At 39.1% G+C, this 16,397-nt stretch overlaps 1 protein-coding gene across 3 annotated transcripts in view; it reads left to right on the top strand.

Annotated features, from left to right (window-relative positions):
* LOC124155990 (nascent polypeptide-associated complex subunit alpha, muscle-specific form) overlaps positions 1-16,397 on the top strand; it is a 145,551-nt gene that overhangs the window by 76,498 nt on the left and 52,656 nt on the right. For 2 of the 3 annotated variants that reach the window (XM_046530248.1, XM_046530278.1), the window contains exon 2: positions 9,889-10,077. The exons of the other annotated variant lie outside the window; for it this stretch is intronic. In XM_046530248.1, the coding sequence (XP_046386204.1) occupies positions 9,927-10,077 (151 nt within the window). In that variant the 5' untranslated portion in view covers positions 9,889-9,926. The remainder of the gene's footprint in view (positions 1-9,888; positions 10,078-16,397) is intronic. 3 annotated transcript variants of the gene reach the window in all.

Genomic DNA, 16,397 nt, shown 5'->3' with positions numbered 1-16,397 from the left:
CTTTCGTCGTCCTGTTTACCGAATCGCAAATTCTTTCCAAAGGACGCCAACCCAATTTCAAGTGGAACGAAGTTACGTATTTGGCCGCTTGCCCAGACCTTATCGCGGGGGAATCTTGGCCATGCCGAACTCGCCACGGAAACCTTGAAAAAGAGCGAGCACTAGTAGGGTGGTTTCCTATTATTTTTTAATGCCTAAATCGAAAGATTATTATTCCTGGAGTACGTATTTCACTCTTTTAGATTTTTAAATTTTTAGATTGTCCCGCTGACGCCGTGTGAAGCCACCTTGGTGCGGGCCGCTACGATGCAGGCTGCTAGCACGTAGCGCTTAGCTTAAATAAGGATTATTAATACCCTATAAAACGAAGGAAACTTTCCGACCTTAGGCAGTTGTAATAGGTGATTATTAAGACATGATTCTCTGAGCTCTGTGCCTCATGCGTGAATTGGTAATATCAGACGATGTAAAACTCCTATCTACTCGTATAGAAACTAGGTCCCTGTGAAGTCACGTGGAGTGACATCGCATGGGCGCCAATCTGGACTTTTTCACATGCGGTTAAAATTGACCATCGCCATTCGTCTGAACTGGGATTTCTAAAACCAAATAATTTGTATATTATGAATACACTAATGGTGGGTAACGAATCGCAATCAATGCCTTTCGTTTTCTTTGATGAAGGAAACTACCCTATTTATCATTTTGCCTTCAATTTTCAATTTCATCAACTCCGCCCAATTTTTCAAATGTTGAATATATTTTCCAATCCTTGTTGACGAAAATATTTCATTACGTCTGTGCCTCACCAAACAGTATATAGGTATACATATTATTTTAACTATTCAGAAAAAGAACAGCCGAACAAAGTCGTAAATTTCGGCAACACTGTTCTCCGCTTTGAAAAAAGAATTCACATTTCTGTCTTTAATAAATGAGGAACTTGCATGGGTAGTAGATTGCTCTAAAAACTATTTTGAATAAGTCAAATGGATACATTAGGTCGCAAAAATACCTTCAGTTTCTCCATTCAACATCAAAAGAAATAAAAAAATTGCATTTAAAATCGAGAAAAATTTCTCTGAGCCGACCACTGCGCGAAGACACCCGAGCGTTGCCGAGGCCAGGCGTGACGTCATAGGTGCCTAAACAACCGTAGGGAGTTGGGAAATACGCTGAGCGCATGGTGTAAAATTTGTTTTGAGGGAGTATTTAGCCGCTCATCGTCACTTTATTTTGTTCTGTTATTCTTGGGCAAGTTTTCCTATTGCTATTGTGCCTAGATTATTACTTGGGATATTAATAATGCGGCATTGGGATGATGAAGTACAAGCGTTTCACTTCGTGTGTTTTGGTTATCAGAAAAATGGATGATAACGTTGCCACTCGTTCGAATAGTACACCTGAAATTCATCTACGTCAACATAATACCCCGCAAGCCGCCTAAAAGGCGTGTGGCATGGGGTGTTAGGACACCAGCCTTTTTTTAGGACACCAAAAATTGATGCTACGACCCTCATGGACTTTGTTAAGACAAATTATTGCTATACGTCGGCGGCAAATCGAGTTGTAAAAGAAACTTGTAATACTGGAGGATAACGATCGTAAGCTGTGCTGTTGACATTAGAGTAAGCTGGCCTGTTGAATTTGGCAACGCCGGATTAACGGAGAAGGTAGTCCTATCCGTCCTACGGTACGAATTCACAGCAAAACAGTCTGCACACAATCCACATGTGAGATCGCGAATCGGTTCCGCTGCCAACACACACAAGCTACAACCTATTTCAATGATATAGGTAAATCCATAAACAATATACTAGCATATACCATAAAAATATAGCGGGAAATAGGCAAATACTCTTATCAAAAACTGGATGTCACTATCACATTCTTATATTCATCACGTACAACTTACAATAACAGAACTCGTTATGATGAATAGAACTATTTATTCACTGATTTAAACCCTTAAATTAGCCCACACAAGTGACATTTCTCACTACTATTCGTTGAAATAATGGAATAACAAACTTCACACCCAGTTTTTATTTCAATAGCGTGATCGTGAAATGTCATATCTACGGTGAACAACGGAGATTAGCACGCCACTGACAATTTTTACACTACTGTTAGACATTTATCGATAGCGTAATAGCACTTTTTACAATTCTATCACGATGGAACACTGATAACTCTTGGCCGATATTTTTCTACCTTGTCAAACTTTGTGCATTACAACCACTGGCACTGTGATTATTAGCAGTAGCTTGTCGGTAGATGTCACGTTAAAAATAACACTATTTTGGCACAAAAATGTTCCTAGATGTCTCCAATCAGCGAGCAAAAGTTGCATTGACTGGAATTCACCCCATAATACAAGCACAGACAGTCCTAAACGACGAATTCTCCGGTACCTACGAATAAACGGATGAAGTTATTGTATATAAAAGCTAAGCGGACATTAGTAAACATCAAAATCGTTCTAATTACATACTTAAATGAATGATATGCCGTCGATAACATCAACTTACAATTGACGTATCCCCCTTCCAATGGCCGTGGCTCAGACTCCTACAACGATGTTATTTAGGTATTATCAAATTTTTGGTTTAACTGCTCCAGTTTTATATTTTATGCCCTTACTCAGATATTAATATAATAAATAATACAAAATACGAGGGCTTCCAAGCCTCTATCGTCGGATATTTATCTTTAAATATAAAATAATCAACACGACTAACAAACGAAGCTCTCACAACTGCTGGCAACTATTACAAACAATCACAACAATAGCTTCGCGTGATGTTTAGGCACCTTTGACGTCATCGAGGCTTCGTCGGCAGTGGCTTGGGGGGTGAGGGAGTTTTTCCCGCGCTTTAAAATTCGTTATATTTATCATTAAATAACTCGCGAAGGAAAACTCAGATTTACATGCGGTTTTCTTTGTTGCATTCAGAAAATAATTTTCTGTCCGCCTATGAAATAAAAAAAAATCATGCAAGTTCCCCATTGTGTGAATGATTCTATTGTTAACAATTGATTAAATTTATTCATCCCCATGGCTACGGCCGCAGCGTGTGGTTCCTGTGACGTAACCTTCTCAGTCCCGGGACTTATATACCGTTACTTTTTGTCTGATTTTCTTGTTTTCTGGTTAATTTGGTGTTATAAAACAACATTAGCGATTTCTGTGAATCATGCTTCCGGATGGTGCTGTCATCTGTCAGGAAGCAATAAACTAGTTACAATAATAACATTTCAATTATTGTTAACCGAGCGGGAAAAAAATTCGTGGTGGTGCTGGTCCGTTACGGCTCTTAAGTTTCCTAGGCTTTTTGCGAGGCATCGCATCAAAATATTTTAAGGGGAAGTTTACGGTGACAATGATTGTAGCGCGGAGTGCATAATAAAAGTGTAATTAAAAATTAGGCTATTAGCCTATCGTGATTTTTGGTGTAAGTATACGATCACATTATCATTGTTTTAGTCATCTTGCGGAGTAAATGATCCCACGATCCCCATTTGGATAACTTGCATGAATTAGTTTTATGTAAAAGGCGGACAGAATTTTTTTTCCTAATACAACCAAGAACACCGCGTGTTAATCTGAGTTTTCCTTCGCAAGATATTGAATGCTAAATATTGTGAAATTTTGAAACGGGCCGAACACTCCCTCTCTTCCCCCTTCCCCACCAAAGGCAACTGCTTAAGAATCCCCGATGACGTCATCTGTGCCGAAACATCGCCCGAAGCATCGTCCACCGCTGGGCTAAAAACGCATAAACACGTGTGATTTCGGCGTGCCTACTCAACGCGATAGTGAGCCCACCTCCGATTTTTAATGGAGTGGTTAATCATTTAATTATATACAGTTGATATTTTACGTCAGTAATGAGTAGAGATGCGTGAAAATCGCAAATGCGATATAGATGCGATGTGCGCAAATAAATGCGACATAGATGCGATGACTGGACTTTTATGATATTTTTACGCAAATTTGCCTTTTCGACGGCAAAATTCGTACATTTTGTGCCGAGCGCAGTTTAAATGCTCCGCCGACACTCACCGCTTAAAGCATGTGAGCGACTGGCCAGCTGCTATATTTGGCTGGGACTCTACGTGGCTGCGAACTACAAGAGGGCGCGGGCAAGCTACACCTCCGCCACCAGAAGCACTTTCGCACGCTGCTGTCGCCGAACTTCGTAAAAGGCGCGAAAATAGTATTTACCATATGTCTTATTCCATAATTTAATTAATTAATTCTGCAATATAATTATTTCAAATATTCTGTATTTTTTCATATAACTGTTCAAATATTATGTATTTTTTCCCTACATTTTATCGTCATCTACCTCATCATGAAAATAAAAAATAGACGCTACAAACTGCGATAAACTGTTATTGAAAGTGCGATAAAATAAAAATGAAAGGGCGATTTTCACGTATCTCTAGTAATGAGAAATATGCAGGCGAGATCGTTGAAATCCCGAAATTTCATCCTACTTTTGCTGTGCCCGCTCCATACATCCACCCAACTCCAAAGCATTATAATTCGCCAGCGATATGAGTTGGAGGTTTGAGTATTGTTTAACACCTGGCTGTGGAAATACCTCAAACAATGTGCCTAATGTGTCGAATTATACGTGAGTGGATACTTGGTCCGAAATAATTACGTTATTCAAAGTTATTATGTAAATTATTAAATTTTCTCGTTCCGGAAATATTCGCTTGCGCAAGCCATATACGTGATGAGTTGTTAAGAAAAAAAAGGGTAGCGTTTCCAATATTTTAGCCTAGTTAGATTGGGAATCTTTATAGGAATGTTGAGAAAAGCAAAGACTAAAGTTGTTAACTAAATTCATGGAAGATATTTTCTCTTACGTTGTGGAAAATATCCTTCGTTTGACGTCTCACTAAATAGAATGATAGTAGGGTTTTTCTCTGGATACGCTTTAAAATATATTCAAACATATTCGTAGGAATAAGGGTCGAGACTTATATACAAGCGTGAATTTATAACCTGCTTGCTCTTATGCTTTGAATATGATATTTTTAGAGGTTTAAACCAGCGTTGAGGTGCCCTCTTATTTTCTTGGCGTCCTACCCGGCCGCGAAATTTGCTTACTGCTCAAACCGGCCACGAGAAGAAAATAAAGGAAACAGACAGCAAAACAGAGACATTTTAAATGTCATTTTCTCCTCGTATTATTAAGGTTATCACGGGCGTCTCGATTGATAAAATTAATGACATCACCCGCTGAGACGACTCATTTAATGCTCATTTTTTTCGATTGCTCTTACCTTGCATATATTTACTCTAGGAATTACTAACCGTTGGTCAGTTTTGCCTCTGCATGGGTTTGCTCGTATCTTTCGTTATTTTGCGTAGTAATTACATGATTGTGTGGTTCGCATGTGAGGATTGTCTTATATGCTGGCGATCGGTAACCCCTGCCAAACATCCCAGAGATGGCGCGCAGTGTATTATGCAGATCTTCGCAGCAACGTTATTAAGGTTTTCCGTTTATATTCCTGGTAAAACTTTTAATAGAAACTAAACGTGCTACACAAGAAACTGTTGTTCTTTTTTTAGTACCGCTTGAGTTGCAAAAAGAGAATAGACTTCGCAGGGTTTTCGTCGACGTTTTTAAGTATTTCAGGTAATATTAAAAATTTACTTCTGAGAATATACTAAGGTTAAATCTGAACTAAAGGCAAATGTTTCCAAAATGCGATTTTTTTAAAAATAACCTTAGCATTTTAAGATGACATGAACGAGTGATTTAGCACCAAAAGAGACGGATTTAGCGGAATGGATTCGTCTTCTTAAATCGTTCGGAGCGTAATGTTTGACGTAATGCACGTTGATATCGCACTGATCGATCGATGCTCCCGCTTGCACCCACCTCCCGTGTGACCATCGCTCCGTCAGCTGCACCCTCCTCAACCACTTACTCCACCCCTTACCCGGGGGAAAGGCCCTGTAGACGGGATCCAATTCAGTGTAGGGATCGGCGCGAGGGAATGCGAGGAATAGGGTAGTTTCCTTCATAAAAGAAAACGAAAGGCATCGATTGCGATTCGTTACCCACCATTAGTGTATTCATAATATACAAATTATTTGGTTTTAGAAATACCAGTTTAGACGAATGGCAATGGTAAATTTTAACCGCATTTGAAAAAGTCCAGATTGGCGTCCATGCGATTCCACTCCACGTGACGTAACAGGGACCTAGTTTCAATACGAGTAAATAGGAGTTTTACATCGTCTGAGATTACCAATGCATGCATGATACACAGAGCTCAGGGAAACATCTCTTAATAATCACCTATTGAAACTGCCGATGGTCGGGAAGTTTCCTTCGCTTGATAAGGTGTTAATAACCCTTATTTAAGCCAAGCGCTACCTGCTAGCTGGGTACTCAGCTACCTGCTCGCAGCCTGCGTCGTATCAACGCTCAAAGCCTCGCCCCAAGGTCACCTCACACGGTGACAGCTGGAACCAGAAATACGTCACACGGACTTTTCCCAGCACACCTACTTAGCCGTCGCGTTTTCGCGCGCTTGAAATTTTTCACTTTTCATTCAATCGCGAAAAATAGATATCGTCATTTAAAAATCTAAAATCGTGAAATAAGTACTCCAGGTTTAATAATCTTTCGATTTAGGCAATAAAAATTTATTAGGAAACCACCCTATTATTGTGATATTCATAGTTCGGCATCTCAAGCGCGTTAGAATGAAAAGTGAGTGGGGAGGGGAGGGATGCACCCCTCTGTGCCCACCCCCCGTCACGCGACCACCCCTACGATCTCCCGATATTCACTTGTCTCGAGTGGTGGTCGCCCCCAAGCATTGCCTTTGCCTTTTTATTCACCATCTCGAGAGTGCTCGAGTGAGTTTGGGACGAGAGATATATGGAAGAGGATGTTGCTGCTTCAACGGCTGTTGAAAGAAACTGCCCGGCGAAAAAATAGAATGCCACCCCCAATGACATATATTATTGAATAATACATTTATTACCTCATAACTAGGGATGGACGGATCCAGGATTTTTTTCGGATCCTTAATTTTCGGAGCCGGATCTTTCGGATCGGATATTTTCGGATCCAAACGCATTTTCAAATTCCTGACGCTATGAGATTCCCCCGATGATTGTTCAATCTATTGGGAAGAGTCGCACTATGTGCCATTCGTATTTTGCCTTTCTTATTTTCCACGGCTGAAATGCTCCTACGTAACCTCTGCGAGAGCTTTCAAACAAAACGGTTCATGAATCGCATGCGACTGCGCATTCGAAGATAGAATCGGAACTCTTTCCACCCTAATGGGTGGAAAGTTGATTCACTGTAGCTATTATTTTAAATTTCGGATCTAGATCCGATGTCTTCCGCGACTTTGCATCCGATGTTTCCGATGAAGGGCAATGTCCGCGGATATTTGGATATCCGAGGTATCCGATCCGACCATCCCTTACTTATAACACTTGCAATAGTTTAGCTTCAGATCATGCAAGTCAGTGAATCCTCATTATAAAAAAATAATTTGTCAATAAGTACATATGGTGCAGGAGGTACCTATATTTAAAAAAATTCAAATATATGAGCAATTGCAGATCATGGTGATATATGATTTAAACATATGTTATATAGTGTGAAAAATTAATTCAATTGGGCATGAGGGGTACTAAAACCGTTCCTCCTCTTCAATTAGACACACTTGAATAGAGCAGTTAGCTTTATGCAAAGACATTTCCGTAAGCTTTCTTTTAAGTTGATGGAAGTTCAACAAGTTATGTTTTAATAATGCATGTCACTCGTTTTATATAATTATGTACCCATATCGGGTGGACGTTTTTCGTTTTAATCTATGTTGAGGGTACATCCACGTGTCATGCTGCACAATAATTGGATTGGAACTTCATCCCCACTCCCTCCACGGATTTTGTTTGCTTTGAAAAAGAGAAATACATATGTACAACCATGGTCCTTGACCATGTGTACAACTCTACCTCAGAGGAAATAGCAGAGCCGTTCGGCTGTGGCGTATCTATGGGGAGATGAGGGGATAGATCCCACCCCTCAAAGCCTCACGGAAATATAAAAAAATATTTAAAACTATTGTCTGGTGCTGACATATAATGACTGCATCTGCTTAAAGTTAATTTTTTTGTGCCGAAATTATGTCAAATGGATTTCTAGGCATATCATTTTTCACAAATTTTCCCGGACCCCTCTGAGGGGGTTGTTGCCACCCCAGGCCATCCCATCCCCATATTCCTAGTTACGCCACTGCTGTCCGGGAATTACCTCCCAGCGATTTGAGGGTGATGTAGACCTCAAAGATGAGGTCGCCCAAGGCACAGGCGGGAGATTTTGTTGCAGAAGGAATAATGAAGTTCGTTTATAGGCATGATAAGTGCCTGAATGTTCATGGAAATTATGTTAAAAATTAAAGGGAAGTCGTAGTTTTAAGATGTATACCTTAAATATTGTAAGCCTACTTTAGCGGTTTATTTATTAAAAAACGGAGGTTATTGTCCAACCAGCCCTCGTATGCATCGGAAGGAACGAGCCTCGGCTTCTGCGAATGCATGAATTTAAATGGCAGACACCTAGATCACGTGATGCATCTGATTGAGCAACTACCGTGATAGCATTTGTTTTCAATTATGATTGTAAACTTCATATCCATTAGATTTTGTGTCCATGAAGCTTGTAGTGCATAACCCTCGTGTGACTTGGAAGAAAATTTCCGAAAAGTAACCGTAACTATACTTGTAAGTTGTAACTGTAACTAGTTACTTTTTTTAATTAGTAGGTGCTCATATCTGATTCCAGTTTGTTTAAAAAGTGACTGTAACTAAGCCCAGTTACAAGTTTTGTACACTAGTAGTGCATAGCCCTCGTGTGACTTGGAAGAAATTTTCCGAAAAGTAACCGTAACTACACTTTTAAGTTGTAACTGTAACTAGTTACTTTTTTAAATTAGTAGGTGCTCGTATCTGATTCCAGTTAGTTTAAAAAGTGACTGTAACTTAGCCCAGTTACAACTGTTTGTAACTCATATCTGCTCACAACTTGCTTGTTAGCGAACTGTTTCCGTAGGCATCCCATGATAAGACAGAAGTTGGGGTTTCAATGTTAGTATCGCTGCCGGCATTCGCGCTCTTGTTTATATTTACTCTGAGAATTATAACGCTTGATGGAAGTGATAACAAGTATTCCTTGATAATGACAGTATTGAGGATAATGTGTGACTGATAATGACTTCTACGAAGTAATTTGGATATCGCGTTTGCCGTTCTAAAGTCGGAATGTGAAGTTCATTTTTGTGGTGAACCAAGGGACCTGGAGTATTGACTCTGGATAATAATTCAGTAGGTTTCTGTTCTGAGGAACAGAATTAACGTAACTGCGTGTGAGTCTATTAATATAATCCAAATTGTAGTTAATAGGGCAGGCCCTCGAATGGTGTATGTCCCTCAAGCGTTGAAATGATAGGTTTAGGCATTTACCTCTATCCCGATTCTCGCCCGCTTAATGTTAAGCCGATGTGCTCTTTCTTATAGTTCAATCTTTTAGTTTTAGATTCCTAGTTTCGGTTTTCTCGTTATTTCTATGCTTACAGTAGGTTGAGTTTTTGAGTTGTTTGGGAGCTTTGTGATAATTTACTTCGTGATTGCGATATTGGTGGTAAAATATTTGGAAATAAAATTACCAGCCTTTAGAATTTCCATTATCTTTGTGCAGCTGCATGTTCACGTTGCGCTAACTGTCGCTTGCTGAGGGACTGGATTTTGTTTTTTTTTTTTCAATTTCCTGCACGATAGTATTAGCGGTAGACAGTAGGTACTTGGAAAGAACCTCGGTGTCTTCACTTTTCTAGGAATCCGTGCGCAGCTGCGCGGCGTGTGAGAGAAGGCTATGGAGGCGACGTCCAAGACATTTGTCATTCCAGAGAAAATGTCCGTGCTGGCCCCGCTCTCTCCGAGAGAAGACCACGGCAGTTACGACCACCGAGGACCCTTCTCCCGCTTTGACCCCAACGGGACCTCCGCCCGAGTGACCAGAAGAGGTTGGTTGCTTGGCTGCTTGTTCTTTGGAAGCATAATAACGTTCATGTTCTGAGTTCGGGGAGAGCAGCACCGTTCCACCGTAGTATAGGATTGAAAAAGTGGTAGCCATTACTCTCTCGTGGCACCTATTGTCACTTGCATGTCATTCCTTTAATTCAAAAATATATTTCGATTGTCATGTGTTTTTATTTTAATTTTTCCTTCGACCATATAGGTCAACAGGTGAAGACAGTGCCGTAACTAGGACTTGGCATTTTTGTGGGGGGGGGGGGGGGAATGGGTTGGATTGATTAGCAAACCACACCGCGTCGTATCACACGAAATTTTTCCTCAACACATGAATTTGATGAAGAAAAATATAAAATAGGTAGGCGAGACGAGAGTTCTGACAATGAGAGGGGACGTTCTGTTCCCCTCCCCCTCATCCCGTCCCGTTTGACGTCACATTATGTACATTTTCACCTGAAAATCCCATTCATGGCGTGCCATTGTTGCGTGCTGCCCATGCGCTGGGCTATTCATGGATGTGATGCTAATTCTCTTCAAATGACTCGATATCATCCCCAAAAACGCGTCACACTCGAAACTGCAATAGAGTATGTGCACATTTTTGGGAAGTGATCTTAAAAAAGAATTTACACCTCAATTAGGCTAAATTCCGAGTCTGAGAATAGAGAGGTACTTTTTAAGCGAGATATTAATTATTAAAATTTGCAAAATTAATGATGCGCTGAAACACCAGTCGGCCATATTCTCAAGGCTGTGACGTCATTTTGTTCGACGTGTTCTCAGGCATTCCTTATTCTTTAGGGTGAGCCCCTCTATAGCGTATACTGAGTTTGGAAAGAAGCCATGGAATGCCTTATGAACTAGATTTAAAGTGTGTACATGCCATCATCTACATCTTTTAATTCATTTGTTTCTCGGTTACGCTGACGACAAGACTCAATCAACTTTTCTACCTCGAACTACCTAATCGTATTTCTTACTCCTCGGTTCTCGCACTTGCGTTCGTTTGCAGATTTATAGTGACATTAAAATTAAGAGACACTTAAACAGTGATGATCCTTGAAATAGTACGACTTAAATTCGTGAAAACTAAGTCACTAATTAGTAACTAACTTAGTAACTGTACCCGTACTACTAACTAAAAAACGGAAATTTAATTTTCGATAAAAAGTGATAGTTTGGGTATTCAAAATGTTTGTAATTTAATTCCAAACACAGTGATGCTAATATTTTCCAAATCGGATGTGAAATAAGCTCATTATTACGTATCACAAGTCGGGACTACTTTTTGGAAATGCACCGCTCGCAGAGATTCCTCGCTTAATGGATAGTCATAACAAGACACTTGTACCTTGAAAACTAATAAACTTATGCTGTGAAGAAATATAAAATGAACCAATTATTAAATTGTGCTAACAAATGCTTCGAGAAGCATATTGAAACCGAATGAATGAAAAGTAATCGTCTCATCTAACTATCAAACATTTGATTTCCAGCCCGAGAAATTTCCGTCATTCATCCGGACCAAGTTTTCAATAACCAATAGAGTTTGTGCACTCGGGAGGAATACGATTGAAATACAGTTTATTCGATAAAGTGTATCGTAAATATCATTACTTTCGATTAACAGCATTAATTGTTGCTTTGTTTGTTTAATAATTACTATTTAATATGCATTGTTTTCGCAACGATATTAGGCAGACGAAAACGCTCATCTATTGGCTCCTCGGTATGTGACGTCATTCTGGTCTATCTCATCAGCGTGCAAGGTGTTTATCGTGTTATTATCGTGTTTATGATTCAATAAACTACGTGTGCATTGGAAAAAGTTGGTGGATCTGACTGGTGTTTCAGCGCATCATTAATTTGGCAAATTTTAATAATTAATATCTCGCTTAAAAAGTACCTCTCTAATCTCAGACTCGGAATTTAGCCTAATTGAGGTGTAAATTCTTTTTTAAGATCACTTCCCAAAAATGTGCACATACTCTATTTTTAGATATACCTCACAAATGCTATTCATAAACCTCAACCAAGCAAATGTACATCTGACTGACATATCTATGTTAGCGAACTGAAAATAACTTGTAGAAACGTTGAGATAATCAGAACTCTGCTTTTGAACACATTAATTCTACGAAAGTTAAATACTTCGACTAAAAGTGCGTTTTTTTTTAGAAATTAAGATCAGATTACTGCTTAAACTGGACCAAAATGTAACTTCAGTTATTTGTGCTTACGTTTAAAACCTTAAATAGCCCAGAAGAAGAAGAACCCAGCTCAGTAACGACAATGTAATAATTAACTATGGATATTCATCCAGTCACCACGGGCCATAACTGAATATGAAAAATTATTTTTCGCGGGTCAGTAGGTTAAATAATAATAGAATAGAAAATAGTTAAATAGATAAATTAAATTATGATCGGTATTTGAAATGACAATAATACAAATATCGATAGTTATCTACCTACCGGCACTTTTACTTCCGTAAACCTTCGAATCGTGCTAACAAACTTTTGGCCAATTACCTACTGTAAACAATCTTACTTAATTCACTTATGTTAGACCTAATTTCCGATGGGGTTTCCCGTCCATTTCTCTTTATTATGAATGAGACAAGACAACAAAAAAGCTCCAGTTCAACATTAAAACTTCGTGCCGAGGCATGTAGGTATAGTCCAACATAATCAGCACGGTCAATCATTGAAGCATCCACCTTCGGGATATTATTTGAAGAAACCCTCACGAAACCTGATTCCATGATAAGCACTTAAACGTATTTCCCTTTACACAGATCAGATCCACCAACTTTTTCCAATGCACACGTAGTTTATTGAATCATAAACACGATCATAACACGATAAACACCTTGCACGCTGATGAGATAGACCAGAATGACGTCACATACCGAGGAGCCAATAGATGAGCGTTTTCGTCTGCCTAATATCGTTGCGAAAACAATGCATATTAAATAGCAATTATTAAACAAACTAAGCAACAATTAATGCTGTTAATCGAAAGTAATGATATTTACGATACACTTTATCGAATAAACTGCATTTCAATCGTATTCCTCCCGAGTGCACATACTCTATTGTTGGCAGTCGAGTCGAGTGATCGAGATTTGAAAGATTGGATACATTTGACGAAGTGAAAAAATAATATTAAACTTAATTTATTTAACTTATTAATTTTATTTTAACTTATTACTTAATTTAATATTTAAAAATAATATTATCAGTTTTTGATAGACTTTTATAGATTTTATGTCTGTTTTATCCGAGAGTGATGGATTTTTTTCATATATTTCTAGCTCCAAGTGAAACACGCATACTTGGACGGCACATCCTTTGTTGGGGAGAATATTTTCTAAAAATGAGAAAACTCTCTCTGATTCAATGTTACCCTCAGCAGTAAGTAAAGGAAGTTCTCTCCATCATATGTTCAGGGTGAGAGCGTTATTTTAATGCTTGATTAAGTGTTTTCTCCTTGCTCCCAATTTTTCGTGCAGCATTAATTTAAAAAATATATTTCATCGACTCTGGGGACTTCATTCGTTGCTTCTGTTTGTAAATATTCTTTACTGATTATATATTTACAAGCTACAAATTTCAACTTCTTCAAGTAGAACGTCGACTCTTCCTAAAATTTCTTTGTGATGTTTATCCTCATCGCTGACTATCTTATTCAAATGTTATAGAGGAAGCAGCCTGATTGGTAGCCATCATTCTTTATTTTCCGCGTGGGATGTTGATCGTATTCTGACTGAATAATCTCTTCGCGTGACTAGAATTGATTTTTAATGACCCGCCTTCCTCGCTTCCTGTGGAGGAGATGAATCGGCCCTTTGCTTTCTAAATGCCTAAGAGTATTTATTTCCCTTGGAAACACTTTGACGACGACCGAGATGGCAATAAGGAGGATGTTAAATGGAGGATCAATCAAGTTTGAGAAGGTGAACGAAGCACGGGAGAACGAACGAAGCAGGGATCCTGCGTACTATAGGGTACATCTAAATACCTACTACCCCGATGCAATCCACCTCAAAAGGCGTGTGGCGGGGGTTTTCAGGGCAACTACTATGTAAACATACAAAGGAAATGCGCCTACGAAGTTCCGTATAGCATTTATGAAAATCCTTTATTGTACGGCGGAAAAACGAACTCCTATAGCTATTCGTTCGGCCCCGAATTCATCGCCTCTGTCTTACCTGGAAATATAATGGACTTTTTATACGATGCTCTCCATCTCGCTGTGGAAGATATCCATACTCCATTGATCAAGCGGGCCATACAAAAAAACTCAAGCACCCACTCATATATGACCCCACCAGAAAGAAAACGAAAAAAATATAGAGAAAAACAATTGTTGATTTTATCGATCGATTGTTGATCGTAATAAAAGTTGATTTCACGATGTAGTTATTGTATTAATGGATAATTATTTATTATATCATATAACCCAGTATATAAATTATCATGAATAGTTGTTGATTTTATCAATGATCTGCAAGAGCAAAAAAATTACTCCAATTATTATATCATGACTTCGAGCAGTCTGAGACCGAAGCGAAAAAGATTCTTCTTTGGTTCGTTGGTGGGGAATGCATATTGGAGGGGGATAATTTTGAGGGTGTACCCTAAGATATTATTTTTCGAAAACTATGGAGGAGGAGGGTAAAGGTAAATGAATCCCTCGAACCCCCCCACCCCCCACACTCCTCCGCAGGCTTTGGTCTCGAAGCAGAGCCATGAATAAATTGACTAATGTAGATTATGTCTAAAGCATAAATGCCGCTATCCCAAAACAAAAGCTGATAAAAGAACATTACCTAAAAAACAATAAAAAAACAAAGGTACCTCAGCTTATCTTTATCTTTATTTTATATCTTTATAGTATTATCTTTTTTTATCTTTCTCGGTTATTATTAAATTTATGAAGCAGCAGAATCTCACGTTAGTTCTCAGGATGAAAGTGACAATACGATCGATTCAAAACTCATCATGGTCATTAGTCGGCAATCCTAGGATTTTTTAAATGCTTCTCTCCATTCCTCTCTCATGTCCGCTAACTTTTACAAAGTGGCGTATTTCTTCTCTTTTACATCTTTTATAACCTGTCCTATGTAACTCATTTGGGGCCGTCCCTTGCCCTTCTTTCCTCCCACCTGTCCTTCTACGATTGTTTTCATCAGGCCATCATGCCTCATAATGTGGTCAAATATTTTGTACCTTGTCTTCTGCGTAAGGTTTTTGGAAGACCTCTCTTTTCTCCCACTCTTCTTAGCACTCCCTCTTTACTTACATGGTCAATCCATTTTATACTTTAAAAACTACGGGAAAATATTATCACTTCGAAAATGTACCCGTTGATTAATTTCCGCGGACAAGTAGCAAAGTTTCGATTTTTAGTATTGGGATATGTCAGACGTGACATGGATATTGTTTTACGGTTAAGAAAAGTTGGAGGCACGCTTTCATATTGAACCGAATCGAGAGAATTTAAGCAAGAGAGATAGATAAGTTTAGCTTCGGTGGCGGGAGCGATGCGACGCGCCTCTTCCGTGGTCAACATATGCCCACCTCCAGTCAACATCCCGACCGCCCAAGGTCAGAATTTTGTTTCCTCAACTACTTTGACTTGAGGGAAAGCTCGGGCACGTTTGGAAAGATTAAAGCGACCGTAGAAACAAAGAATACGGATTAATAACGATAAGAAATGTTTAAAAAATCTGAGATATAGAATCCAGGCACCATTTATCCTTAAAACGAAAGCGGCAATAGGTAATAGACACTACTCGAGGAACAGCCAGTAGGGAATCTTCAACGGAATCAACCGCAAGTTCATTTAAAGTGGAACAATCCAAAAAGAGAAAAACCATTGGTCTTGGCCGGGATTCGACCCCGCGTCTCCTGAAATCGCTTTCTCGATCTCAAACATCAGCGGAGGAAGAAGATACCTGGGTAGCAACAGTAGTATTGCACCCGGAAATAATTTGGAAGACCCGGGTTAGAATCTCGGTGAAAGGAGAAATTGTTTTTCCTCAGTGGAATTTTCGTGCTTCAAGGAATCAGTGGAGAGGAAAAATTTTCCCTAGTCCGAACGAACAGGTTGCCAAGCGAATGGTTGGGAAGGGGGTAATCTGCGTGAAATAATAAACATAAATAAAAATGAATGTTCAGAGGCAGACAAGAGAGCAGAGGACACCAGAAAAATTGCAGGCACATAGGCACAGGCATAGGCACATTTCGATAATACAGAAGCATAAATCGCTAGCTGAATAGAAATTAAACCCATTTCTAGGGTG

Source organism: Ischnura elegans, chromosome 1 (assembly GCF_921293095.1).
Source record: "Ischnura elegans chromosome 1, ioIscEleg1.1, whole genome shotgun sequence".
NCBI classification, from domain to species: domain Eukaryota; kingdom Metazoa; phylum Arthropoda; class Insecta; order Odonata; family Coenagrionidae; genus Ischnura; species Ischnura elegans.
The sequence above is the reverse complement of the archived record's forward strand: the minus strand, read 5'-3'. Positions and strand labels throughout refer to the sequence as shown.